This window comes from Vigna unguiculata, chromosome 1 (assembly GCF_037176805.1).
Source record: "Vigna unguiculata cultivar grain cowpea cultivar isolate G323 ecotype 2 chromosome 1, ASM3717680v1, whole genome shotgun sequence".
Lineage (NCBI taxonomy): Eukaryota > Viridiplantae > Streptophyta > Magnoliopsida > Fabales > Fabaceae > Vigna > Vigna unguiculata.
In genome coordinates this window covers 48799194-48824751 of record NC_140792.1, presented here as the reverse complement: position 1 = coordinate 48824751, position 25558 = coordinate 48799194, and the positions used below count along the sequence as shown (strand labels likewise).

The window sequence follows — 25558 nt, the reverse complement described above, 5'->3', positions numbered from 1 at the left end:
TTATTATAAGTTTTTAATATTCTATTTATTTATTAACATTTTTTATTTAACTTCTTTAAAGCATTTGGTGGTTGGTAGAGAGAATTTTGCTTTACAAATAAGATAAAATAGTGTGATAAGTATGGTTCAATGAATTCGATTCTTGAGATTATTATAATAGAAGGTAAAGACAAACTGAGACATCAAAGAAAACTTAAGTTCAAGTTATAACTAAAACACATTCATTTTACCTATAATTTTTACAATCCTTTCGTATTATGAGCGTAACTTTCATAATCTTCAAAAGTTTTTATATATTAATTATGTCGACCTAAATTTGGATACCTTTTTCATTAGGTAGTTCCACTATTATGCAATTTTAACTATAACACACAATTAATATCATTAGGTTATTTTCCATAGCAACAGACAAAGAAGTTGTTTTCATTAAGCAAGAAATCACAACCATAGACTGATGTATCAGTACATATATGTATACTAATCACTCCAATTAACTCGAGTGATGCAACTGAAAACTTTTGAGTAGCAACTTTGAGGAGGAAATGGTGCCCATGAGAGCAAGAAGAAAGCCAAATGTGATGAGGAAGAGGTTAAGGAGCAAGACAGGGTTTGATATCTGATCCCAACATGTCTTCAAGTAGAAAGAACATGGCAGAATCAAACAAACGGCAACACTAACAAGGGAACCGGTGAGACTTAGTACATGTTCAAAATATGGAACCGACAGAGCAAGGGTTAGTATGACCAAAAGTGAAAATGAACCAACGCAACCCCGAATAATCATCTTGGTTCTCCCACTCATGGTACTTGGAAGTGCATGTTCTAGTTGAATTGCCAAAGGTGTGAATTCAAGTGCGTATTTGGTCATTGGTGCCACCACGGTTGCCCAAAGAGCAACCTTTGTGACAATGCTCTCTGCTGGCATGCTCAGAGTTATTTGAGACTTTACATCCTTACCAAACATCCTCGCACCCATGAACCCCAGTGTCGTGTAAATTGCTGTAACCACTGCGAAGCTCACAACAGAAACCTGAAATTTTCAAACAAAACTTACAGTTCTGCTTAAGCAAATAAATATATAAACTTTCATGTGGGTAGGTTAGGTACCTTGGTAAACTTTGAAGGGTCTTTCATGGCTGTGTATAATTCGGGGAAAACAATGTGTCCTCCATAGCCGAAGACATAAAGGCCAGATACCGATGGAATGTTATGGAGTTGGAGGACAGGTATGGCATGATTGTTTGAGACATGTCCTAAAACTGCAGTGGCTGCTACACACAGAAAAATGAGTAGAGACATGAGAATACCAAGTGTTGAAAGAAAAGATATGGAAGAGAGGTCTCTGATCCATAAACTAGGGAGGGCAATGAGGACTGCCACCGCAGTTAGGAACTGAGATGAAGAGAATCTGGGGAAGTGGTGCTTCAGATTTGTCCCCAGAAAGACTGTGATCAAGTTATCATGTAATGAAATGGTGTAGGAAACAAGGGACATGAAGATTTCCATGTAGATGATTGTTGCAGCCACCAACCTTCCTTTTGATCCAAATGCATGTTTCCCAATATCCATAAAGCTTCTCAACTTTGGATTCTTTCTGAGGCATGTTCCAAGTATGTGAGAACTGTAAGCACACATCACACCTAGTCCTACAAGCAAGAATGCAGACACCCACCCTCCACTTACCACAGCATATGGAGTTGATAGTTGCCCCAAACCTGAAAGATATTCAAAACTTTGCACTGACTTATTGCTTTTCTGCTCACAAATATTGAGTTCTTTTACGAAGAATTCAACACAGTTACTTGATGGGTAAGTTTACAGTGTTGATTGTGATTTTGTCATTAAACATTAACTTGTTCTTGATTGGTTGGTTGTTCTGTTATGTCCAATTTTCAGCATGCAAATCTTGGATGCACTACCAAAAGTGTTTGAGAATATTTGTTTGGGTGATCTAAGCATTATTCTCCTAGTGAAGTTGGAAAAAAGTAAATCAAGAGAGTAATTTCATGCATCATGGTTACCCTTCAAAACAAACTTGCTAAAGAAAATGAAGTCTGTTAAAAACTTGAAAACTCAATCATAGATGTGTGAAAAATTTTACCTACGAGCATCCCCACCATGTTGATGACAGCATGAGTAAAGGAACTGTTGGAGTTAGCATGACGCTGAGCGTGGAGATTGGCGTCTTCTGCGGCATGAATATGGTCACAATTGCATTGTTTGGTTTCTTCTATGCAACAGTTGCAACACTGCACAGGCAAAACGACCAAGTCTTCACCATGCACATGCACTGACACACTTCCATCAACTTCACTCTTTTGCCTCTCCACACACTTATGTTGAAAACTTTTCCATAAGGATTTCAACATCTTGCCCCACATGTTAATTCAAAAACTTAGAATATATCAAAATTCTAAGTTGTCTTGCTGCAACCAAATGCCATGCAGAACTGTATTTATAGTTACATTAAGATGGCATGGCATCAGCCATTGTTGAGATGCCTACGTTGGATTTTATTCTCAGAGAATGAAAGTGAAAAACGTAACGCTAATTTAATTTAAAGTTTGTTCCAGGAATAATATATTTACTGTGTATAGTGGTAACTGGCCAGCCATTTGTTTTAATTATAAAAATTATAAAATTTCAACAGAGATTCCTCAAAATTTTGGTCCCAAAACAACGGTCTAGATTGTATTTTATCGGATATTTTGGCTTGGTTAAAAAGAAAAAAGAAAAAAAACAATGTAAACCCAACTTGTTTTGGCTAATTTGGATTCATATACTAAAGTCTTGGCACATCAATGTTCAAGGAACAGTGCGTTTTGTATATATGCTCTGTAGCCTAATACAGAGGAATGATTTGATATAACAAGAAGGATCGTGTTCAATTCTGTGAAAACTACAAATACATCAAAATGAATGTTTTGGATATTATACAGCAATAGGTAAGAAGACCTAACAAATGGATATTTTCCTTCAAAATAATATCGGCTCAGTCTCAAATATGGAAAACTAGTGTGTTGGATGAACTCTACTGACATCAGTCATATAAATCGATATTACCTTTATCACGTATTGGTCTTATGAATTAACACCATATTAGGTATTGTTAACCTAAATAAGTAGTTTTTAGGTTATAAGTAGTGTAAATCTCTTAGGTTCATGTCACATATGTAATCTTTCACCGGTGAATCTTCCTCAGAAAAAAATCTATCAGTAGAGCCACTGGTTCATTTGTGAATGACTTAAACCGTTATAACAAAACATTTTAGCACAAAGACACCGTAACCATAACAATATTGGTATGTAACCATTGTTGGGAATAATCGAAGTGGGAGTCAAAATTTCACATTGGATAGAAAAGACAAAATTAAACACTATATAAGAATAAAGACCCATAACACTATTGTCTTAACGTTTTGATGTAATACTGGTGTCAAATGTCTTATATGTATAAGACTAATGTCATATATATGTCGACCACAATCTCTCAATGACTATGACTGTAATCCATATATATGTGAAAAAATATAACCCAACAACCATAATAATAAAAAAAATCTAGGTGTAAGTCTAAATTCTGTATTAGATAAAATGATAAAATTAAATATCATATAATAAAAAAAATCTATAAATTCAATACCTCCATATTTTAAGTATTTTTCCAAAAAACAAAACACATCAATAGAATTATTGTACTAATACCACATGAAAAACCTTAATTAGATATAAGAAGTTCTAGACCTTTAAATATTATTCACTACTTATTTTATTTTATGACTTACTAACTTAAATGTCATAATGTCTTTATATATATATATATATATATATATATATATATATATATATATATATATATATATATATATATATTTACCTTTCAATCAAGTGAAGATATATAAGAGAAAAGACGTATAAATTTCATACCGAACTTTCGAGTACATCTCTACTTTTATAAGTTCATATATTGATATTTTTGAAAAAGATAATGGAAAGTTTTTGAGAAAAATAAAAACATTGACATTACATGTAATAAAAAAGAGTTTGATATATGATGGAAAGTAAAAGTGTTATAGGGTGGTGGAGAATTTGGATAAAGATGGTTGGATGGTACAAGGTATTAAATTCCATCATTCTATTGCAATATTTGGAAGGAATCACATCCTCAACTCAACCTACTCTTCTTCAGACACACAAACACTGTACACAACACAAACTTCATATTACAATATATATCAATTTTAAAACATAGCTTTTAGTTATAATATCAGCACAAACTTTCTTATCAAAACAATAAATTAATGAATAAACTCCTTTAGTGCCTATACCACCCTATTGTGCTGGATGTTATATATATTCCTTAAGAGACTTATTATTCAAGAATAAATTCCGAATTTTCCAGGGATATATGAAAACAAAAAGCACCATCAAATATTATTTTCATGATAAGTGACTTCAAAACAAATTTCTGGCTAAGCAGAAATTTTAAAAAAGATATATTATAATTTCATAGAGATGCATGTTGGTTACGTGGAGAAACTTTGATTCGGTTTCTCTTTCTTTATTTATTATTTGATGGAAAATAATTTTTTAATAATTAAATTTTGACAATTTTTTTATAATCTAATATGATATATTTTAAATATTTTTTATATTTTTTTAATATTTTAAAATTATTTAATTAAATTGTAAGAAAAAGTTGTCAATATTTCATTATTTTAATTCGATAGAATGAACACTGCTCCTACTACTCGATGGAGAGTGCTCATCCATGAGAACATGTTGAAATGAGAGAGAGCATTTGAAACAAAAACTTTTGAATTGATATATAAAGATTGTTAGGTTGATCTGCATCTCAACTGGAATATTTAAACATAAGTTGGTGGCAAGACCACAAATTATTCCAAATGACGTATATATCATATCATATTCTTTCCACTATTTTTTTGTTGGGCAAATATTCCATGAACAACCGTTGAGAAAGAATTTTATTTTGTTAATGGAAAATGCACCACTGCTGCTAATATCTCACGTCACAGATACCCATTTCTGCATCTTCCAACATATATAACACGTTAATTTTAGCAACAGTTCAAATATTACTTAAAAGTTACACATTGAGAATAGTTAAGAAACTTGAAAATATATATAAATATGAAGTCTTAGGATATTTTTGTGTTGAAAATACTCTCAGATCTTTTATATTAGCAATTTGTACGATTTTTTCTTATACGTCACCAAATTGGTGAATATTTCTTTTCAAAAATATCAGAATGAGCACTTTCAAAAATATTTATCATAACGGATAGGTTGGAATCCATGAGGATAATTTCGTTACAAAAAAAGTTGCCATTCACAAACACAACTTCAAGTTGAGATTTAAAATTATACCAAAATATCGTGGCCATGACTTTGATGTGAAAAAAATCAAATTTAGCGATCACGAGTTTAATTAATTTAAAGTCTTATGAATTCCATAAAAGTTTTATGAATTTAATTTTTACTTTTTAAATTGAAGTCATATAGGAGTAAAACGTCTTCTTTGTATTTGTTTTTAAGACAGAATAGGTACATGAATGATTCCATTTTGTTCTAATTCTTTTTATGAAAAATTATACTATGAAATTTTACTTTTTATGTTATTCAGTGTGGTTTATTATTCTTTCAAAATAAAAGTCAATAAAGATTTATTAATTAATGACTCACGAAGTCATATCAAAAATATAAACGATGAAGTCAAAAGATGAGACTGAAACAATATATTTTTATTTTTTTTATTGTTGTTAACTTGGAAGTCGTGTGTGAATACATTTTTATTTATTTTTCAGACAACAATTTGATCGTTTGTTACATTTTCAAAAGTTAAATTGACTGTCAATATATAATTTCCATTACAGATTGAATGATTATTTTTAATTCTAAAATTAATTTATCCAATTATTATAATTTTAGGTAATAAATTAATGACTCACTATTTACTAAAGAGGTTTTTAGTAAAAAGAATGTGATAATTTTTAATTATAATGTTGGTGAGACGCTAAAAACGGAGCATTTTTCGTCACTTTTATAAATGATGTAATTTCCGCGATGTCCAATATTATTTACGTTGAGTCGATTTTTTTAAAAACAAATATTTTGCATTTTGGGTTAAATCATAAATTTGTTTGGTAAGAAAAAAAGCTAGCATAATATATTTAACCAATATATTATAAACAAGTACTTCATAATGTAAATAAAAAATCTAACTACTAAATATTTCTAAAATATATTTTATTGGTTATTGTCATGTATGTGCATATCATCATCTAAATTAATATTAATTTATTCTAAAATTTTAGTATTTATACGTATTAGATAAAATAATCAATAAATAATACGTGTAAAATCTTAAGGCAACAGTCTTTATTCTTATATAGTATATAAGGCATCTGACATTATTTTAATTTTAAAACCTTAAGACAATAATATTATAGGTCTTTATTCTTATATAATGTATAACTTTGTATTTTTTATCCAATGTGAAACTTTTAACTCACATTTGAACTATTCTCAACACATTATTATACTATATTTTTCATTTGGGGGCTTGTGGACAAACATTTTCATTTATATATGTTCATCACATGCCTCCTAAATAGACAAGTCAGTGACATTCCTTCTTTCTTTCATTTATTCACAATTTCAATTTAGCTATTTTCTTCATCAATGTTTAAGCATTGACCATTTCCAAAATGATTCACCCAACTAATTCATGAAAGTAATTAAGGACACCCAAATTTGAGTCTTACTCAATTTTATTTTATTATCAAAGTCATTCAAATATATTTTAATAAAATCTATCGTCTGTTAAATTTATTGTATCATTTTATTATTATAATATCATCCACAAATATTTATATAGTTGATGTGTGAATTGAACAAAAGAGAAGAAAGACTCGGTAGAAACCTAACAAGATATTGTAACAATACCATGAAAAAGCACAAGAAGAAAAAAAAAAAAAAAAACATTGTAAGATGGTTTGATCTCTACCCCACCGACACACTACATATGACTACGCAAATTAAACAAAACAACATATGGAAAGTTGAAACGGTGGATTTGCAAAGAAAGGAGAAGCTTTACGAAATCAAAGCCATATCGATATATGAAAAGAAGAAGATTTTTGTTTTGAAGAAGTAATTCGTCTAAGAATATATAAAATTAAAAGTTTAGAAGAAATTTAAAAAAAAAAAAAATTGAAGTTAGGAAATTCTGAAATGTGTGTTTTTGTTGCATAGTTGGAGAGAAAGGATGAGAATGATTGGTTATAAGAAAGACATTGGAGATAAGAAGGTTTGGGAGTGACGTGGAGTTGATTCACGGAATAAGAAATCACATGCATCACTGTCTCACATTGAATATTTGATTATTTAATTATTTAATAATTGATGATGAGTGTAGTAGCATAGCGTAGGTGCTTGATGTTAGAGTGTGGAATGAGATGTGAGATGTTTAAATGGGAATGCGAAAAAAGGAAAGCGAAGTAGGTGTTATAATTGTTGATGCAGATGTTGTTCATCCTAAAATGGAAAAGCATCTCACATCTCTATGTGCACCTTTGCCCATGCTGCATTCACCCAAAACTTTCCATTTTTTTTCTTCTTTTTTTTTTTTTTTTTCACTACCGATGTTTCCTTTTGATATTTCTCGGATACAACACTGTAGCTTTTAATTACATGAACACCACACTTTTCTTTTTTCAAGTTGAGAATTCGACTCTGGAGCATACGAATTTTTCACACCATTCCGGGATTCGGTTTTCTGAAATCGAATTCCGAGATGCTATTTTTTTTTTTTTAATTTAGTTTTTCACTTTTTTTTTCTTTTTAATTTCGTTTTTTTATTAAAATAGAGAAAAGAATGTAAAAAGTTAGTTTTCTTTTATTTGTTTAATTTTCATTTCTTTTATAAAGAAATAAAAGAATTATGTATAAGAATTGTAATAAGTTAATTTATTAATATTAAAAATGTATAATTACATTGCCAAATAAATTAATTTGATTATTATTTTGTTGTTGAAATTTCATAAAGTAGATATTGATGATTTGTAGTTAAGATTTATTGTGTGAAGTTTTAAATAATTAATATTTAATGTCCTTCCATTTAGAAAAAAAACGAAAAGTCCATTTCTGAACTGGGTTTTTTTTTTTTTTTAAAGGGATGAATAAAAGGAGAAAAATATTATTTGATTTTGAAGTTTTATTTTTATATTGTAAAAATTTATACTATAGTATTTTAAAATGTAGAAATATTTTTTGGAAACAAATAAATACCGAGAAATGTATATCAATACTTTGAAATAAAAAACTTTTGAAGAATAAATTTTAATAATAATTATGAATATATTATTTTATGTTTATCGAATATTATAGTTAATCCGCAAACTTTATATACTATCAATCAATTTTTTTTATTGAATATTTCAATAAAAAGTAAGATAAAGTATTTTGGTTTGGACATAAATAAATAATGGAAAATGTATAGTTATATTGTAAAATAAAATAGCAGTTATTAACTTCAAATATAAACTTAAAAATTATGCTTTTAAATTTTCGTAATAAATAATTAGTTGGAATAAATTAATTTTTTTGTAACTAAAAATATGTGTTTTTGAATTGAAATTTATAAACTATAATCAAAGAGAAAATATATATTTTTAATGAAAGTGATTACAAGCACTTAATTGACATAATTAAAAATAAAATTAACTTGACTAGAACTAATAGAATGGATATTTAAATTCTACATTCCATGATCCGTATTTGAGGTATATAACTAAGGAATCAAATGTTTCCTATTTCATATATATATATATATATATATATATATATATATATATATATATATATATATGAGATGGACGTATATCTTGTCTTGATGAACAATTTAATGTATTGTCAAGTGTTTGGACGTGTCATAGACGAATTCATACTTTGAACTTTTTTCCACTATTTTATCATTTATGCGACATCATTATTTGTTTTGATTTGAAACATGTCATGAATAAGTTTTTTCTTATATACCCTAACTGGACGAAAGTAGTCTATATGAGTTACTACGGAATGGGACCCACAATGTTATTTTTAGAGGATACACTTCCGACCACTAATGTATATGTTGTAGTTTTAATTGTATTCAATGAATTGTAATCTTTATTCTATTTAATTATACATCTTTTATTATTACCTTTCATTCATTGTACCCACCTCACATCTATTTATTTTACCTAAGCCAAACATATTAAAATTATTAATAACTATAAATAGTACATAATAAATATTGATATAAAATACTACTACTTTTGACTACATTTCATTTTTTTTGTTCTTCTTTCATATTATTAAATTTTATTAAATATTTTTATACATTTTTTTTACTCCTATATATCCTTTTTGTTTCTTTCATTTTTCAATTGCATTGAATAAACTTCTAAATTTTTCTTTTCTACTATTGTTTAATAAATGTAGTGCATATTTGTTGCCTTCATTTTCAAAACAATATTACATTTAAAAATATTTGGATGCAAATGTTTTGTCTTAAACAAAGAAAAAGAAAATTTGGGTAAATTTGACTCTAAAGCAGATGAAGCTATTTTCTTAAGATATTCATTGACAAGTAAAGCCTATAGAGTTTTGAATAGAAGAACCTTAAATGTAGAAGAATCAATGCATGTTGTGTTTTTTATGAAATTGTGGACCATGAGAAGAATCTTCTTGAGTCAAGTAAAACAAATGCAGGTGATAAAGAATATCTTAAAGAAGCTCTTGATGAAATGTACTTAAATGAGAATTTAAATCAATGAATTAAATTATTTTTAAATAATCTATATGTTCCATATCAAATACTAACATAATTTATTTATTTAAAAATTTTAAATCTAAATTATTCAATATTTATTTCTTTCAATAAATTATAGCAATTAATGCATTATAAATTACTATTATATTCATTAACTAATATATTCATAATTATTATTAACAATTTTTATTCAAAAAGTATTTTATTTCAAAATATTGATATAAATTTTTTGGTGTTTATTTGTTTAAAAAAAAGATTCTACATTATAAACTATTCTACATTTCAAAAAATATTCATATGTTATAGCCTTCATCATGCACTTCTTCCTGTACAACGATGTGTAGTAAAGAAGCACACACTCACATTTAAGATAGAGATTAAGATGAATGATTATTAATGTCCAAAAGCAAAAGTGGCTTAGTTGGTGTATTAAAAAATTAAGTAACTATTATAATTCTATGTTATAACATTTTGTCCATATATACCCTTATTTTGATATTGGTGTATATACAAGTGCAAATTCGTGCAATATTAAGTTTTGTTATTTCAATATCTTTCCGTGTCAAATTGTCTATTCTAGAGTTTTTATCTTTTCTCCAACATTTGGTATCAAGAGTCAACAAGATTGATGAGCCTGGTGGGTAATGCGTTCTCAACTGATCTACCCACCCTCAATGGCAAGAATTGGAATAGATGGCGGGTGCAAATGAAAGCAATTCTTAAGTATCAAGAAGTTGCAGAGATAGTTGAAGATGAGTTCCAAGTATCAGGCGAGAAAGCCACAAAGAAGATGCTTTATAGAGAAAACAAGAAGTATGACTGTAAAGTTACCATTCTTCTACATCAATGTGTTGATGATACCCAAGAAGCACACACTCACATCTAAGATAGAGGATTAAAAGGAGTGATCATTAATGTCCAAAAGCAAAAATGGCTAAACTTTACTTACTTCAAATTAAAATTGTTAGTTGATGTGTTAAAAAACTATTAAATGACTGTTATAGTTCTCGATTATAACATTTTGTTCATATATACTCTTATTTTGATATTTGTGTACATTCAAGTGCAAATTCGTGCAATATTAAATTTTATTATTTCATTCTCTTTCCTTTCCTTGGTAAGTTATCTGTTCTAGAGTTCCTATCTTTTCTCTAACAAAAATAGAGTTATTATCTTAATTGCCTTATTTATACAAACACCACACAGGCCCTTGTAGCCTTCTCACAAATGACTAATTTGGCATGTCATGAGGTATTAGAACCATGGATCATGCTGGTTTCCAAACTTTTCCGCAAAACAAGGTGTCAAGAACCATAATCCAAGAACCACATGTTTTGACTGCAAGGGTAACATGGTGTCTGGTTGATACCTAATGTGAAACAACGCCATAACCATTTTCAGACTTCTTCTAATAAATTATCCTCCCTTCAAAGACAGGAAATGGTGGAATTTAAGGTTTTGTCATTAGCAATCAAAACAATGGAAAGTTAAGATGATTATTCACACCTTCTGTCTTGGGTTTCAGAAATAAGAGTTGATTATTCACTAAGAAATTTTTGTACAAAAATTCTCGAAAAGGTAATTGCGTAATACGCCATTGTTTTGTCATTTTCAAATGATTCTAACACAGTGCCAAACTAGTTTTGTAACATGGTGACTGTGTTATTAAATTTTTAATTTGAAAACTTTTCCAATCAAGCTTGTTTTCCAGTCTATACAAGCAGATTGGACCATGGTTAATCATTAATCGATATTCTCTAACACTAATATTTACTAAAACTAATATAAAATTACCCCAAAACAATCTAAATTCACCAAAATATATCATTATCTCTGCTATCGATAAATAATCACTCATTGTTTTATCTTATTGTCACACTACGATTTTAAATTTTAAATCATAACAACAAATTTCAGAACAAAATAATTTTCTAGTTTCTTTTTCTCAAGTTTTTACAATAGCTAATAAATATGAGGTTATCTCAAATAAACTAAAAGACTTACTGAGTTAAATAAATATGATACCTGCTAAGGTTTTTATTTTGGGATGGTTTAAACTTTAATCAAACATATTTAAAACATATTTAATGCTCATTAAATGTCTTTCGCAAAAATATATTTTATTTTTCTTTTTTTAGTTATCAATTTATATTATTATAAATGATAGTTTAATTTTGTGAATTATCGTAAATTTATTATCAGAGGATTTCCAATTTTTTATATCAGTAAAAATGAAACATAATTCAAAGCTTTATAAACACAAACATTCTCAAAGAATTTTGACCTATACATACTTATCACGCAATAATGGTTATTTCAAATAAACAAAAAGACTTACTAATGAGTTAAATAATTACGATATCTGCTGAAGTTTTTATTTTGGGATGGTTTGAACTTTAATCAAACATATTTAATGTTCATTAAATGTCTTCTACAAAAATATCTTTTATTTTTCTTTTTTTAGTTATCAATTTATATTCATAAACACAGGCACGATAATATCGTACTTGTGTATACGGTATTTTTTAAATATGTATAATTACATTTAAAGGTTATGATATTATAATACATTAAGTTAATATATAAAATAAAATTATATTTATCAAAAAATAAAGTAAAATATATTAGAAAAGATAAGATAATAACCGTTGATAAAAAATAAGATTAAGTAGAAATAGACAATTTTATAAAAAATTTGTAATATAACAGTCAATTTTTAAAAATTTAATAAATAATTATATTTTAAAGGGTAAAATTGATATTTTAAAATATGGACACAAAAAAGGAAATTCTCTTTATATATTGTTATAGATGTTTGTTTAAGTTTGTGAATTATCATAAATTTAGAACCAGAGAATTACTAATTTTTTATATCAGTAAAAAGGAAAAATATTTAAAAGCTTTGTAACCACGAACTTTTACCTAAACATAGTAATAATTATCACAAATAAACAAAAAGACTTACCATCTTAAATAAATATGTTACCTCTTGAAGTTTTTATTTTGAGATGATTTGAACTTTAATCAAACATATTTCATGCCCGTTAAATATCTTCCGCGAAAAATTCTTTACTTTTCCTTTATTAGTTATCATTTACATTGTTATAAATGTTTGTTTAAGTTGTGAATTATCATAAATTTAGAAATAGAGGATTCCCAATTTTTTATATCAATTAAAAAGGAAACATATTTCAAAATTTTATAACCACGAACACACTCTCAAAGAACTTTAACCTAAACATACTTAACACATCAAATAAAAAAAAAAAAACTTACAGTTAAATAATTACGATACCGGTTGAAGTTTTTATTTTGTGATGGTTTGAAATTTAATCATACGTATTTAATGCCCATCAAATGTCTTCCGCCAATATATCTTTTATTTTCATTCTTTAGTTATCAATTTATATTATTATAAATGTTTTTTTAAGTTTGTGAATATCTTTTATTTTCACTTTTTAATTATCAATTTATATTATTATACATGTTTGTTTAGGTTTGTGAATTATCATAAATTTAGAATAAGATAAATCCCAACTTTTTATATCAGAAAAAACGAAAACATATTTCAAAGCTTTATAACCACGGACACACTTTCAAATACTTTGACCTAAACTTAACACAAGTAATAGTTATCTTAAATAAAAAAAAAGGCTTACTAATAATAATGTTTTTGTCCCTTAATTTTTATTAAATTTTGGAATTATTTCATTTCAAAAATTTGGACTAATTTAGTTATTCATCTTTCAAAATATGTGAATTTAATCATTTTAATCAAATTTGGTTAAATTTTTTTGACATTTCAAACGCGTTTCATGATAGTATTTAACTTAACATTAAAACAAAATTGTGTCAAACAGTATAAACAACTTAAATACAATCCTGAAATGCGTACGAAACATTAAATAAATATAACAAAATTTGAGTAAAAGAACTAAATCCACATAATTCAAAAAATAAAAGACTAAATTGATTTAAAATTTTAAAATAGACTAATTTTGAGATTCATTCAAAGTTTAAGGACCAACAACGTATTTAATCCTTAATAAATACGATACTATTAAAGTTTTTATGTTGTGATGGTTTGAACTTTAATCAGACATATATAATGCCTATTATATGTCTTTCGCAAAAATATCTTTTATTTTTTTTAGTTATCAATTTATATTATTATAAATGTTTGTGAATTATCATGAATTAGAATCAAAGATTCCCAATTTTTTATATCAGTTAAAAGGAAACATATTTAGAACACACACATTTTAAAAGAACTTTGACTTAAACATATTTAACACGCAGTAATTAAAAAAATGAGATTTTCTACTAAGATTCCTTTTTTACTTTTTAACTTAGCACACTGTCCTTTTATAATAATACTCTACCGTTTTTAGAGTAATTAACAATATCCAACGGGTTTTCTTGAAAATTGTTAGAAATAATTTTTGACTAAAAAAAATCCATTACCTTCTTAGTTCCGTTATTTAATTATTTTTATTACTAATTAAATATTAATTAAATCCCTCAGTCTTCAAAAACATAGTAGAAACCATAAGAAGATATATAATTACAGTTTGAATTTGTTGATTAATGAAACGAAGGACGTTAATTTGAATCGAGAAAAGCGTAGATCTATGGGGGAATAGGGGTAGTTGGGTAAATTTATGATGTAACATACGAACTACCCTACAACTACGAGGTTGAGGATCTTTAAGGTTAGTTCACATGATTGCCTGAGCACGAAAAAGTCAGCAGAAAATCAAGCCCTTTCCCACTTCATCGTTCGACACGTGGCACTGTTGTGATATGCAATACCCATCTTTCTCTTCGTTGCAATGGCCAATCATGATCACTGGTCACGGATCCTATTTAGGGTTTCTCCCATTTCTGCTTTGCCACACTCTCTCACCACCGTCCGATGCGATCCCACTTTTGAATCAACTGGCACAGCAGTCTCCACTTTACGTGTTCCACAAAACTGCATTTACTCTCTTACCATACTCACAATAAATCTGAATTTCAGCATTTTTCTTTCTTTGGATGGCTCCTTATCATCAATGAAAGCACAGGCCACAGGGGATGAATGTAGCAAATTAAGCTAAGAGAAAAAGACAGGTAGAGAGAGAACAACAAACACTTTTTTTTTTCTTCAATAACCATGCATCCATTACCGTTCCCATTTCCCTTCATAACCATGCTTTTGCTGAACAATACAATAATACACGTATTTCTCAGTATATATATATATATGTGATAGAGATTTATATATTGAGAATTTGTTGAGTGGATGTGAGAAAGAGAAGTTGAGAGAGTGAAAGAGAGAGAGAGAGAGAAAGATGGGAAGAGGAAGAGTGGAGTTGAAGAGAATTGAGAACAAGATCAACAGGCAAGTGACCTTTGCAAAACGAAGGAACGGGCTTTTGAAGAAAGCTTATGAGCTTTCCGTTCTTTGTGATGCCGAGCTTGCTCTCATCATCTTCTCCACTAGAGGAAAGTTGTACGAGTTTTGCAGCACTTCAAGGTACTTCTATATCTATATCTATATATATATGTTCACCAAAACCCTTAACAATAACTTAGAATTAATGGACACAAGTAAACATAAGCAAACTGCTACCTCTCTCTCTTTGTGCCTATGTCTCATAACACATATGTGTGTGCTATGTTTCCGCATAAAACGTGCTAGCACAGAAAAAGGAACTGCAGGACCTAGCTTTTCTTGTTCTCTGCACCTTTCTCTTCTTTCAATTTTTTCTCATGCTTTTAAATCAATTTTGCTTCCGAGATTTCCAAGCCCTCTTCCTTTGATTTTTGCTGTTTTCAGTGATTCAAGAACACCAGCTACCCTTTCCCACCTTCTCAATTCTACTTTTACCAAAACAGCATCAATATCAAAAAGCTTTTTTTCTTCTTTCACTGTTTCGAGCTTTTCCGTTTCTGTGAATGTCTCGGCGTTTTTAGCATCTTCAGTGTTTCTGCGCCTTCGTTGATGTTAGATCTGCAACTGGAAACGCAAAGAGATATCACTGTTGTATTAATTTTGGTGTTTTTTTTTTCTCTCTTCCTTCTTCTTTAATTTTGGTTTTCCTCAAGCCTCCACCTTTCTCTTTCTTACCCTCTTTCGCTTCTCAACCCAGCGATCCCAAATTTATTTTTTTGCTTCATTTGTTTAAGTTCTTCGTAGATCTGGTTCAAAATCTTTTACTGAAAGCAATTTCGGGTTTTGTTCAGGCTTATGTTTCTATGCAATTAAGTGTTCCGGAAAAGAAGCACATTATTAATTACTTTTTTCTGTGTCAAGTATTGTTTAGTATTTATATAATTTATATAATAAAATATTAGCTAGTGTATGCTAATTTTGCCTTCAGTGTTTTAACAATCACTCGAAAAACCTAAATCATGTCTACTTTTTCATTTTCTTTTAACCAAGGCCAGACACTCTCTAATTACATCTTTGGGCCTACCTAGGGTTTATTTTATTTCTGCAATTTTTTCTTTGTTTCCATCATTTCTTCCCTTCTCATGTATCATTTGAAGCTTCTTTTTATTTGCCTAAGCATTCTGTTTTTTTTTAATATTGTTTATTTATTTACTCATCAAGCTTTATAATGGTACTAATTCTCATACGGCATCAGGTATAGTGGATAATCAGACCTATCTCCTTCTCCATTATAATAAGCATAAACTGTTTGATATGACTTTCAATCAGTTATACCTGTTTCAATATTATGCATGGCTAGTTAGACAAACCAAGATTTTCTTTCCAGATTACAAATTTGCTTCTTCCAGAGCTGCTTTTCCTTTTCCTCTTTTTCTTCTCTCAAAAACAACAGTGGTCTTTGAAGATCGAAAATGCCATGTAAGAAGATGCAAATAGAAGAGCTATATACACATTTTTGTGATGCATAAGTACTACTTAGTGTGTCTACATGTTCTGTGTAGTTGTGGAAATATAATCATTTTCTGAATGTTGAATAACTATTTGATGTGAACGTGCAGCATGCTGAAAACACTAGAGAGGTATCAGAAATGTAACTATGGAGCGCCCGAGGCCAATGCGTCAACAAAGGAAGCCTTGGTATTGGTGATAATCCTATACACCCTATTTAATTCAGCAATTCTGCATATAAAACATTCTTCCCATGTTTCCAAGTTGTCGTGGTTTTGGTTTATCCACTAGCTAGTTACCAAAGAATTTCATTTGAAGAGGCAACAATCATGTGAAAAAAAAACTGAATTTGATCTGCATTTCAGTTGTTTTCAGGAAACACCAGTTTAAAAAATGCACTATTGGTACACTTTTTCCACTTATGCTAATATTTTACACGAATTTGTTCTGTTAAAGGTGAGTGTATAGTTCCATCAACATAATCATGACCACTAAGATGTAATTGAACTTTTGTATGCATTTTTTTGAGTAATTTTCTGAGCATGTGTGGAAGAATCGGTCCTTCATGTTTTTGATGATGATGGTGGTGCGCGTTATTCCAAACAGGTTAATTGGTTTCATTTACTTCCTTCTCCATTAGGGCATAGTTGTCCACGTACCCCCAAACCGATCTATAGATTCATGAATCATTATGTATGACTTCGTATATATCTTCCCTTAATTAGGTAACTGCTATGATTTTGCTTCCATTACTATAGGAGTTAAGCAGTCAACAAGAGTATTTGAAGCTGAAAGCACGCTATGAAGCTCTACAACGTTTTCAAAGGTAAACATGCTCTATTGTAGTATCATGCTACATATATATATGTATAATAGTAGGAATTAAGTTAATAACATATATCTAACTTGCACTCATTAGGAACCTTATGGGAGAAGATCTTGGCCCTCTAAGCAGCAATGAGCTTGAATCACTTGAAAGGCAGCTAGATTCGTCTTTGAAGCAAATCAGATCAACAAGGGTACTAACTAAATCTTCCAACTTTGAAAATGATTTAGAAGATGCATATGAATATCATAATTAAAATTGTAAGTGAATGATCTTCGTCGTATATGTATTATTTTCGTAACTGCATGACATTCTACAGACCCAATTCATGCTGGATCAGCTTTCTGATAGTCAGCGCAAGGTATGAGAACAGTTCTCAATTCTTTTTTCAATGTTTAATTGTCATTCTTCCCTTGCTAACCAGTTCAATGTTATGTCACATGTGAAGGAACACTTGCTAGGTGAGGCAAACACAGCTCTCAGACAAAGGGTAACAAACATTTCAACACTCAAGTTCATAAATTTGAATGTATAAAAGTGTCCTGAACTACACAGAAGGTTTTTGAGTGACTTGTGCTGTTTTTCGCAGTTGGAAGAGTATCAAATAAATCAATTTCAACTGAATCCCAGTGGTGAAGATATGGGGTATGACCGTCATCCAGGTCAGCACCAAGGCGATGCTCTCTTTCAACCATTGGAGTGTGAGCCAACATTACAAATGGGGTATCAATTTCCTCTTCATTAAATTCTGATAGCCATAGTTGTTTGTGGTTACTAGCACACAAAAAGATTGTATTGTTGGGATTTGATGTAGACTAGAAACTACAAATATAATGTTGTGTCTCACTGTCTCACTGTCTCACTGTTGCAGTGATGAAATGGTGCAGCTACATATATACATATTTCTAATAATAATTTGAATTTGTTTAACCGCAGATATCGACCTGATCCAGTATCAGTGATAACTGGAGGCCAGAGCATGAACAATTTCATGGGAGGATGGTTACCATGAAAGAGTTTGAACTGTGAAATCAAATTTTATTTGAAAGGAAAAATTGGAAATCTGTGATAGTATATGTAATGGACTCTACCTTGTAGGAACAACATAAGCAGTGATTTTGTGTGTGAGCTTTCATAAACACCACATAACTATTTAGCTACCTCCTTGTTTGGATAACCCTTTCTTCCCTTTATTATTAATAAAACCATTGTTTGCACCCTTTCAATTCACATTCATTACTTCTACTATAAACAATTCACCTTCTCATGTCTTATAATAAACTTAATTATATTTCTAAAAACAAAACAAAAGGGGTGAATTTATACAAAATATATTTTTAGTTTTAAAAATAATTGTTTAAAAGTTAACAATATAATTATACATAACAATGTGTAGTATGTAGTTAAGTATGAAACCTTTTCGGTAACAATAAAGATAATTATTGTGGTAGATGAATGATTATTTAATACAAAAATTGAAATTAACGCCTGGACCAACCCTAGACATCGCAAGCATTTTTTTTTTCTTCAGAAAATATAATTAAAATTCGAACAAGATAAGCCACTACGTCACGGAAATCTTGCCATGAGAATAATTCTCTTTTTGCTTTAAATACGCGAAATTACACTTTTATATTCATTTTTAATTTGATGTTTATTGTCGAAATTTTCATCCGTCAAATTTGACTGCAACAAAATTTATAGAATAATAATTTCGTATATAAGTAAATAATAGTAAGCTTACTATATTGTAATAAAATATTATTCATTAAATTTTTAAACTTTAATCTCTTGCAACATGTTTTCTTTTCTTTTTTATTTACTCTTCGTAAGAACGAGTCTCTCTTTGGACAATAAAATATTAGTATTTTAAAAATAGACCGTAATGGTAAAAAACTATAATATGGAAAATATATTTTTTTTTAATTTCTTAAATTGAAATTAAAGACAATAAGTAATACATATATTCTGTACCGACATAAGAAAAAATATTTATACGGTTTTATAGCTTTTGATAGAATAATATTGTATTTATAGGAATAACATTTTGGGAATGTTATTTTTAAGATATTTCTTCCGATAAACGTATTTAGTTGGTAGATAATAATTTTAAAAGAGTATCTAATTTAATTAAAAAACTGAAGAAGAAACAACAGTGAAATAATGAAGCAGGGAAGAATACTGAATTTTTTTCAACCAAGTAATATTTGTACCATTTATTGTGTTTGTTTTCCTCTTTTTTATGTATAAAAACAGAGACAGGAGTCTGTTGCAGTTGGATATGGATATGGTTATGGATAGGGTTGAAGTGTAGGATTTATGTGTATAAACATGCATGAAGCAGACATTGTAATTAAACCTTTTCATTAAGAACAAACATGAGATTGTGACTTTTGAAGGTTTCTTCAATAAAACTACTCTCTTCTCTATCCTCCTTGGCATTCCCACCCAAAAACACTTTTTTTCCCTTTTTTTTTATTTTTCAACCAATCCAAACCCTTTTTCTCTTTTCTCTTCATTCATTGTAATTACATAATCTTTTCTTTCTTATGATCACAACAACCAAAACCATTTCTTTCCTCAACCCAAACTTCATCAACGTTATCCAATTGCGTCCTTTATATATATTATTATTATTATTCTGTTTCTGCGGATTTTCAGGAACAACAAAAACATAAGCTAAAACAAAAAACAAGACACCATCATGAGAGGAAGAAGAGGAGGACACCAAGACCAACAATCTCGCGCCTTGTACGACCTCTCCGCTCTCGTTCTCAACCTCATCCGATCGCCTCCTGCGCCGTTGCCCTTCTCCCACGGCGTTCCGCCGGTGCCGTCTCGCCGATCGCCGCTGCCTCAGATATCGCCGGCCGGGTTCGCGTCGCTGCTGCTGGGAATCTCGCTGACTCTCATGCTGTGTGGATCGGTGACGTTCTTCATCGGGTTCGTGTTGATGCCGTGGGTTCTGGGATTGGCGATGCTCTTCTACGTCGCCGGAATCGTCTCCAGCCTCTCCGTCTTCGGCCGCTCTATTCTCTGTTACGCCACCGCGCCGCCCTCGCCGCGTAAGGACTTTCCCGGTAAGATCACGAAAACTATATGAAAAATGTTAATTTTTGTTTCCGTTGAATGAATGATGGCATGTGACGTGAGAGATTTTATGACTCGGACTATGATCTATTGCGTATAATTTTTAGATTTTTCATGAAAAAGTGAAAACAGAGTTAAAATCTCAATATTAATGTTGTTTGGGGATCAAAATCACGATGCATTGTTTAAGTTGTTCTCCGGTTAGGTTTCTGGTTTCCATTAAGATTTTACTGATCTTCAATAGTATTTTGGAAGTAAACTTTTCAATTTTAATCGGAAAAACAGAGTAAACAGTACATTTGGGTTTGATCATTTTCAGAATTTGTGAATTTTGGTTTATTTTTTCTTTATTGGGATGGATACGTGGGGAATTTACTTTCCCCTTTATGGTCTGAAACTTCCTTGAAGAAATAGTCATCATCAGGATGCAAAGTGATGTGTTTTGAAGAAAGTTCAACAACAAAGTTCTCTTTTTGACCTGTTTTTGTCTGGTTCAGAGAACGAATCTTTGAAGGTTTGGTTTTTGGTTGGTTAGTTGGGTCTGTCCAGAGAAGGAACTTGAGATTAGGCATGGATAAAACTGGATAAAAACAGTTTTTGCATGATTAATTTTAAATTATCAGATAAAATTAATGTTTCATAAATTCTTTATTAAAATATACTATCATTAAGTTTGATCATGCGGTTTTCATTAGGTTGGTGCATGGTTTCCCCACCATAGTAATTGTGCTATTCTCATTAGCTTTAAAATTCTGGGCAGGGATCTGTAATGAACACGAAAAGGAAAGGATATGTAACACTAACTGTTATCTTTGAAATTATTTCTACTTGGAATATACAGAGTTAACTGCATCTAGCTAGTTTCTTTTTCAATATTCTTATTGGCCAATCGTTGTTAATTTGTTATTCAACTTACGAAAAGATTGCACTGTATGCTGTGATGTTCAGAGTAGCTTCAATGGCCTTTGATCATCTTTTTTACTACATGCTTCTTTTGAGTAGTAGTTTTGATTATCATGTTTTTGTTGCAAATTTCTACAATGGCTTGTTTTAACTAAATTAGATCCATCATATTGGACCACTGTTTTGAATTTTTTGTTAATCTGCATGATGAGCCTAATCACTTCACTAATGAATTTTTATTGTTGGATACAGCGTGGTAGCTTCATGAAGTGACAAATGAAGAATGAAAAATGAGAAGGGTGGAGGGTTTTGTGCTACCTCAGCAATACATTATTAAAGATTACGAAGCTGCTCCTTTTCAGGAATCGTGATATTTGATGGATGTGGCTTATATCTCTGTGCATAAGAAATAGCTTTGTAAATTCTGAAGAATTATGGAATCACTGTTACCTTGTTTTATTTTGGCACATAACTTGCTAATTTCTCAAGCATAGGCTGTTGAATTTCCATTTGTTCAGTAGTAGAACAGAAAGAGAATGGAAATATGATTTGACTCCTGAGAAACAGGGGTTGCATTGGATCAAAAAAATTTCTTTTGAATCGTATGGTTCTTGTGTTTCATGTCTCTTGAAGCTGTATATAGCTGATATCATTGATTTACATGTCGTAATTGCTTGATTCATTATCCATTATTATCCGAAAACTACGATAAAGTTCTTGATTCAGGTGCTTGCTATATACTTTTTAGAAAGAAAAAAAAAACACTAATGCTCAAGCAGAATAACAGAAGAAGAGTTAACATTCCATGAGGACATGAGAAATGGTGGGAAAAACACAGTTAAATGAGTAACAATTAACACCACATAACAAATTCAGACCTTAAACAGAAAGAACAATTAAGCAGTGAGCTTAGCCAGTGTTGATATGCACACCAATGGCAATAAGAAAAATGGTAATGAGACCAAAGAAGATGATAGTGTGGACCAAGATAGAAATTCCACTGGTTTGCATGTTTCCAAACTCCACCACTCTGCTCTTCCCAGGAATTTGAATCAGAAGACCAGGACTCAACAACACAAACAGCACCACTGCTATCACCACAGGACCCCAATCACTCATTTTCTATCAATTTTTCTAATTGATTCTTTGCTTCAACCTTACTTCACCACACACCAAAATGTGTATTCCACAATGGAAGTGCTGGAAATTAAATAGGAAACTGAAGATGAAGCATGATCAAAGTGAATGACAATGGAAGCAAGGAATTAATTGAAGAGAGACACCTAGCAGCACGTCACTGTCACTGATGAAAGTTAAAGCAAGTAATTAAGCGTTTAATTACGTGGCGGCATATGCTAAATCCAGATTATGGTTCATTAATGGGACTTGGCAGCAAGATAAGACGGAATCAATTATTTTTTGTGGTTCATGTTCAAAACAACCTCATTGATCAGTGTTGAGTAGATGAACACGTTACCCTTCAATTTTTTTGCTTTATAAGGAAAAATTATTATGACTTTCGTGATTTGGCTAGTGCAGGTTAAGAAATTAAAAAATAAAGTGGATTTGGTAAAACATTTTATTATCTGAAAAACGACGTAATGAAAACGACGTGTATGAATAAAATTTGTGTATTTAACTAAACGTATTACTCAAATGAAAACGTAATTAATTTTGTGAATGAATGTGCATGTGATGTCAGAGACGTTTCTTGTGTTTTCCTTATGTTTCCATTTCACATTCATATTTTGTGTTATTTGCTTATAATGTTCAAGTTTGACATTAAAAGATTGAAATAGGAAATGAGATTAGAGATCTCATTCTTGATCTTTATGTTGTTTTTGAAATAAACAATTAAACTTAAGATGTACTCGTTAAGCTATTCTCTAATTAAGAGAATGAAGTGGGTTTGGTTGAAGAAAATAAATAAATTTAACAAAATTATAAAACAAATTAAATTTTGATATATTTTGTTTTTAGTAATAAAGAAAAATATAGTATTTACAGAAAAAAAAATCATTTTCAATTATATGTGAATATAATTAAATAAATATTTAATACACCGTCTAACCGTGTTTACTAAAAGAAGGAAAAAAGAAGTACCGTTAATATTAAATCATTTTTAAAAGAATTTCTGATAATTTTAAAGTTATATAAGCAAAGACCTTTAAGGTTAATTTCAAATTTTAAATTTATAAAGTAAAAATAATAATAATAATACTAACAGATTATTAATTGCATATTAATCTTAATTTTTCTTTTAATAAATTATCTTATTTAAATCATTATTATCATTCATATTAAATTAACGAAATTAGAATTTTGTACTGAAATGACTTAAAGGTGCGCAACAAAAATAGATATAATTTTTTAATTTTAAAAAATTTCATAAAATTTGACCGCAGACACAAATTTGTTGACAAATTTTCATAAAAAAAAGAAATCAATTGTGGATTTAAAAATGCCAAAATAAAACAGTGTGGCCGTAAATTAACGATTTTCCAGTAGAATTGCATTTAGGTAAAAGATTGCATTGGAGTGTTTCTTAACAGTATTTCTTGGAATAATTATTTTAAATACAATCTTTAAAGTAGTTATTACAATTTACAAAAATTAACAATATTTTCATAACTTTTCTCTAATGATACATGTTTATTCTTTTTACATTCTCTGTAAGAGTAATTACTTCCATTCTCATAGAACATTAAAGAATCAAATCCATATTAACAGAAAATCATGCTGAACAAAGCATCGACTCAAATTCACTAATCAAATTATAACATTTAACTAACTCTCAAATCCTGTGGAGATGTTACACGTATCAGAGATGAGAGTGAATAATATTGCTTTCTGAAAAAGTAACCAAACATGATCGAAACAAAAGAAACTAGAAACATTTGTAGAAATTAAGGTTGGAACTCAGCAAAAAGACGACACAGACACACACGTACGTAAATGTTGAAGTGATAGAAAGGCATGAAAAAACAAAGAAGAAGAAGAAGTTGATGTAACTAGCCGATGTAAAAGTGGACCTTAACAGCGAACAAGAAGAGACAAATGAGACCAAAGTAGAGAAGAGAATGAACGAGTATGGAAGCAGCACTGGTTTGAAAATTTCCGAACTCCACGCATCTTGAACGACCAGGTACTTGAAAAAGTAACCCTGGCATTAGCAGAATGTACAGCACCACAGACACAACCACTGCTCCACAGTCCAACATTCTTCTGATATAGCTTCTGATATATATCAGTTCACACAATGAATTTCATGACAGAAAATATGTGTATATATATATATATATATGTTTGTGTGTTGTTTCCTTTGGTTTGAGTGCCAGTACTGTGCATGCACGTGGTGGTTGTGAATGAGATTTGGATTAAGGATAACTTGTTTCAGATGATGATATTGTAACTATCTGCTTCATCTTTCACCGATTATTTCATGCTCAAGCAAGGAATTACTTATGTTCATCGTAGAATCTTCTCTGCAACATTTTATAATATATATCTTGTTAAGTTTATCGAGAGAAGCTGACCAAAGAAATACAATATGAATCAGATCTGAGTCTAATCATATAAAATATTGATATCATTTTTAATCTAAAATTTTAAGATAATAAATTTATAAATTTTCATCTTTATATAATATTTTATTTTCTATTTTTAGACAATATGAAACTTAGATTAACACTTCTAATAATTAAAAATTTAAATAAATCACTTTAAAATTATTTTTCTTTTGAAAAACAGAATGTTTTAAAACTGTAGAAATATATTTATATATTACAAAATAGAATGCTCAATTTGAAAAAGTGACTTTTTTAATTAAGTATTTATAGAAAGAAAGATATTTATCCAGGAAAAAAAAATAGTTAGCTAAGTGTTAGATTGAGTTGATGAAATTAGTAGGTTGGTATTAAATTAGATTGGGCTAATGAGAATTTAGTGACGTCAAAATAGCCTTTTTCTTGTTCCTGGACCTCCAACAACCCCACAATCCATTTTTATTGGGCTC

The 25558-nt window shown here is 29.7% G+C and overlaps 5 protein-coding genes across 6 annotated transcripts; 2 read left to right on the top strand and 3 right to left on the bottom strand.

Annotated features, from left to right (window-relative positions):
- Positions 1-406: 406 nt before the first annotated feature.
- On the bottom strand, positions 407-2439 carry LOC114178679 (Transmembrane amino acid transporter family protein). Its single transcript, XM_028064728.2, has 3 exons — positions 2102-2439; positions 1108-1715; positions 407-1030 (listed from the first exon to the last, which is right to left on the bottom strand). Exons 1-3 carry the CDS (start codon positions 2379-2381, stop codon positions 491-493), a joined length of 1428 nt encoding a protein of 475 aa, XP_027920529.2. The 5' UTR covers positions 2382-2439; the 3' UTR covers positions 407-490.
- Positions 2440-14939: 12500 nt separating this feature from the next.
- Positions 14940-18780, top strand: LOC114190485 (MADS-box transcription factor 1-like). 2 transcript variants are annotated; one of them, XM_028079503.2, is made up of 8 exons: positions 14940-15356; positions 16835-16913; positions 17483-17550; positions 17644-17743; positions 17870-17911; positions 17999-18040; positions 18140-18273; positions 18487-18780. In XM_028079503.2, exons 1-8 carry the CDS (start codon positions 15172-15174, stop codon positions 18560-18562), a joined length of 726 nt encoding a protein of 241 aa, XP_027935304.1. In that variant the 5' UTR covers positions 14940-15171; the 3' UTR covers positions 18563-18780. The 2 variants fall into 2 exon arrangements, with proteins under 2 accessions (XP_027935304.1, XP_027935230.1); XM_028079429.2 differs by having other exon boundaries at positions 14942-15356; positions 16835-16919.
- A 1209-nt stretch (positions 18781-19989) lies between these two features.
- LOC114164481 (uncharacterized) lies at positions 19990-22148 on the top strand. Its single transcript, XM_028049178.2, has 2 exons — positions 19990-20630; positions 21796-22148. Exons 1-2 carry the CDS (start codon positions 20255-20257, stop codon positions 21801-21803), a joined length of 384 nt encoding a protein of 127 aa, XP_027904979.1. The 5' UTR covers positions 19990-20254; the 3' UTR covers positions 21804-22148.
- Positions 22149-22324: 176 nt separating this feature from the next.
- Positions 22325-22781, bottom strand: LOC114164490 (uncharacterized). Its single transcript, XM_028049191.2, has one exon. It carries the CDS (start codon positions 22660-22662, stop codon positions 22453-22455), a length of 210 nt encoding a protein of 69 aa, XP_027904992.1. The 5' UTR covers positions 22663-22781; the 3' UTR covers positions 22325-22452.
- Positions 22782-24229: 1448 nt separating this feature from the next.
- On the bottom strand, positions 24230-24877 carry LOC114165001 (uncharacterized). The gene has a single exon (XM_028049656.2). The coding sequence runs from the start codon at positions 24762-24764 to the stop codon at positions 24555-24557; it is 210 nt and encodes a 69-aa protein (XP_027905457.1). The 5' UTR covers positions 24765-24877; the 3' UTR covers positions 24230-24554.
- Positions 24878-25558: the final 681 nt, after the last annotated feature.

Bases quoted from the DNA above. Each gene is read 5' to 3' on its own strand.
- LOC114164490 (XM_028049191.2), bottom strand. From the start codon at position 22,662: ATGAGTGATTGGGGTCCTGTGGTGATAGCAGTGGTGCTGTTTGTGTTG.
- LOC114190485 (XM_028079429.2), top strand. From the start codon at position 15,172: ATGGGAAGAGGAAGAGTGGAGTTGAAGAGAATTGAGAACAAGATCAAC. The intron at 16,920-17,482 runs GTGATAATCCTA...CCATTACTATAG, and splicing joins CAAAGGAAGCCTTGGTATTG to GAGTTAAGCAGTCAACAAGA. The intron at 17,744-17,869 runs GTACTAACTAAA...GACATTCTACAG, and splicing joins AGCAAATCAGATCAACAAGG to ACCCAATTCATGCTGGATCA.
- LOC114178679 (XM_028064728.2), bottom strand. From the start codon at position 2,381: ATGTGGGGCAAGATGTTGAAATCCTTATGGAAAAGTTTTCAACATAAG. The intron at 1,716-2,101 runs GTAAAATTTTTC...AATATCTTTCAG, and splicing joins CATGGTGGGGATGCTCGTAG to GTTTGGGGCAACTATCAACT. The intron at 1,031-1,107 runs GTACCTAACCTA...TGAAAATTTCAG, and splicing joins ACCCTTCAAAGTTTACCAAG to GTTTCTGTTGTGAGCTTCGC.
- LOC114164481 (XM_028049178.2), top strand. From the start codon at position 20,255: ATGAGAGGAAGAAGAGGAGGACACCAAGACCAACAATCTCGCGCCTTG.
- LOC114165001 (XM_028049656.2), bottom strand. From the start codon at position 24,764: ATGTTGGACTGTGGAGCAGTGGTTGTGTCTGTGGTGCTGTACATTCTG.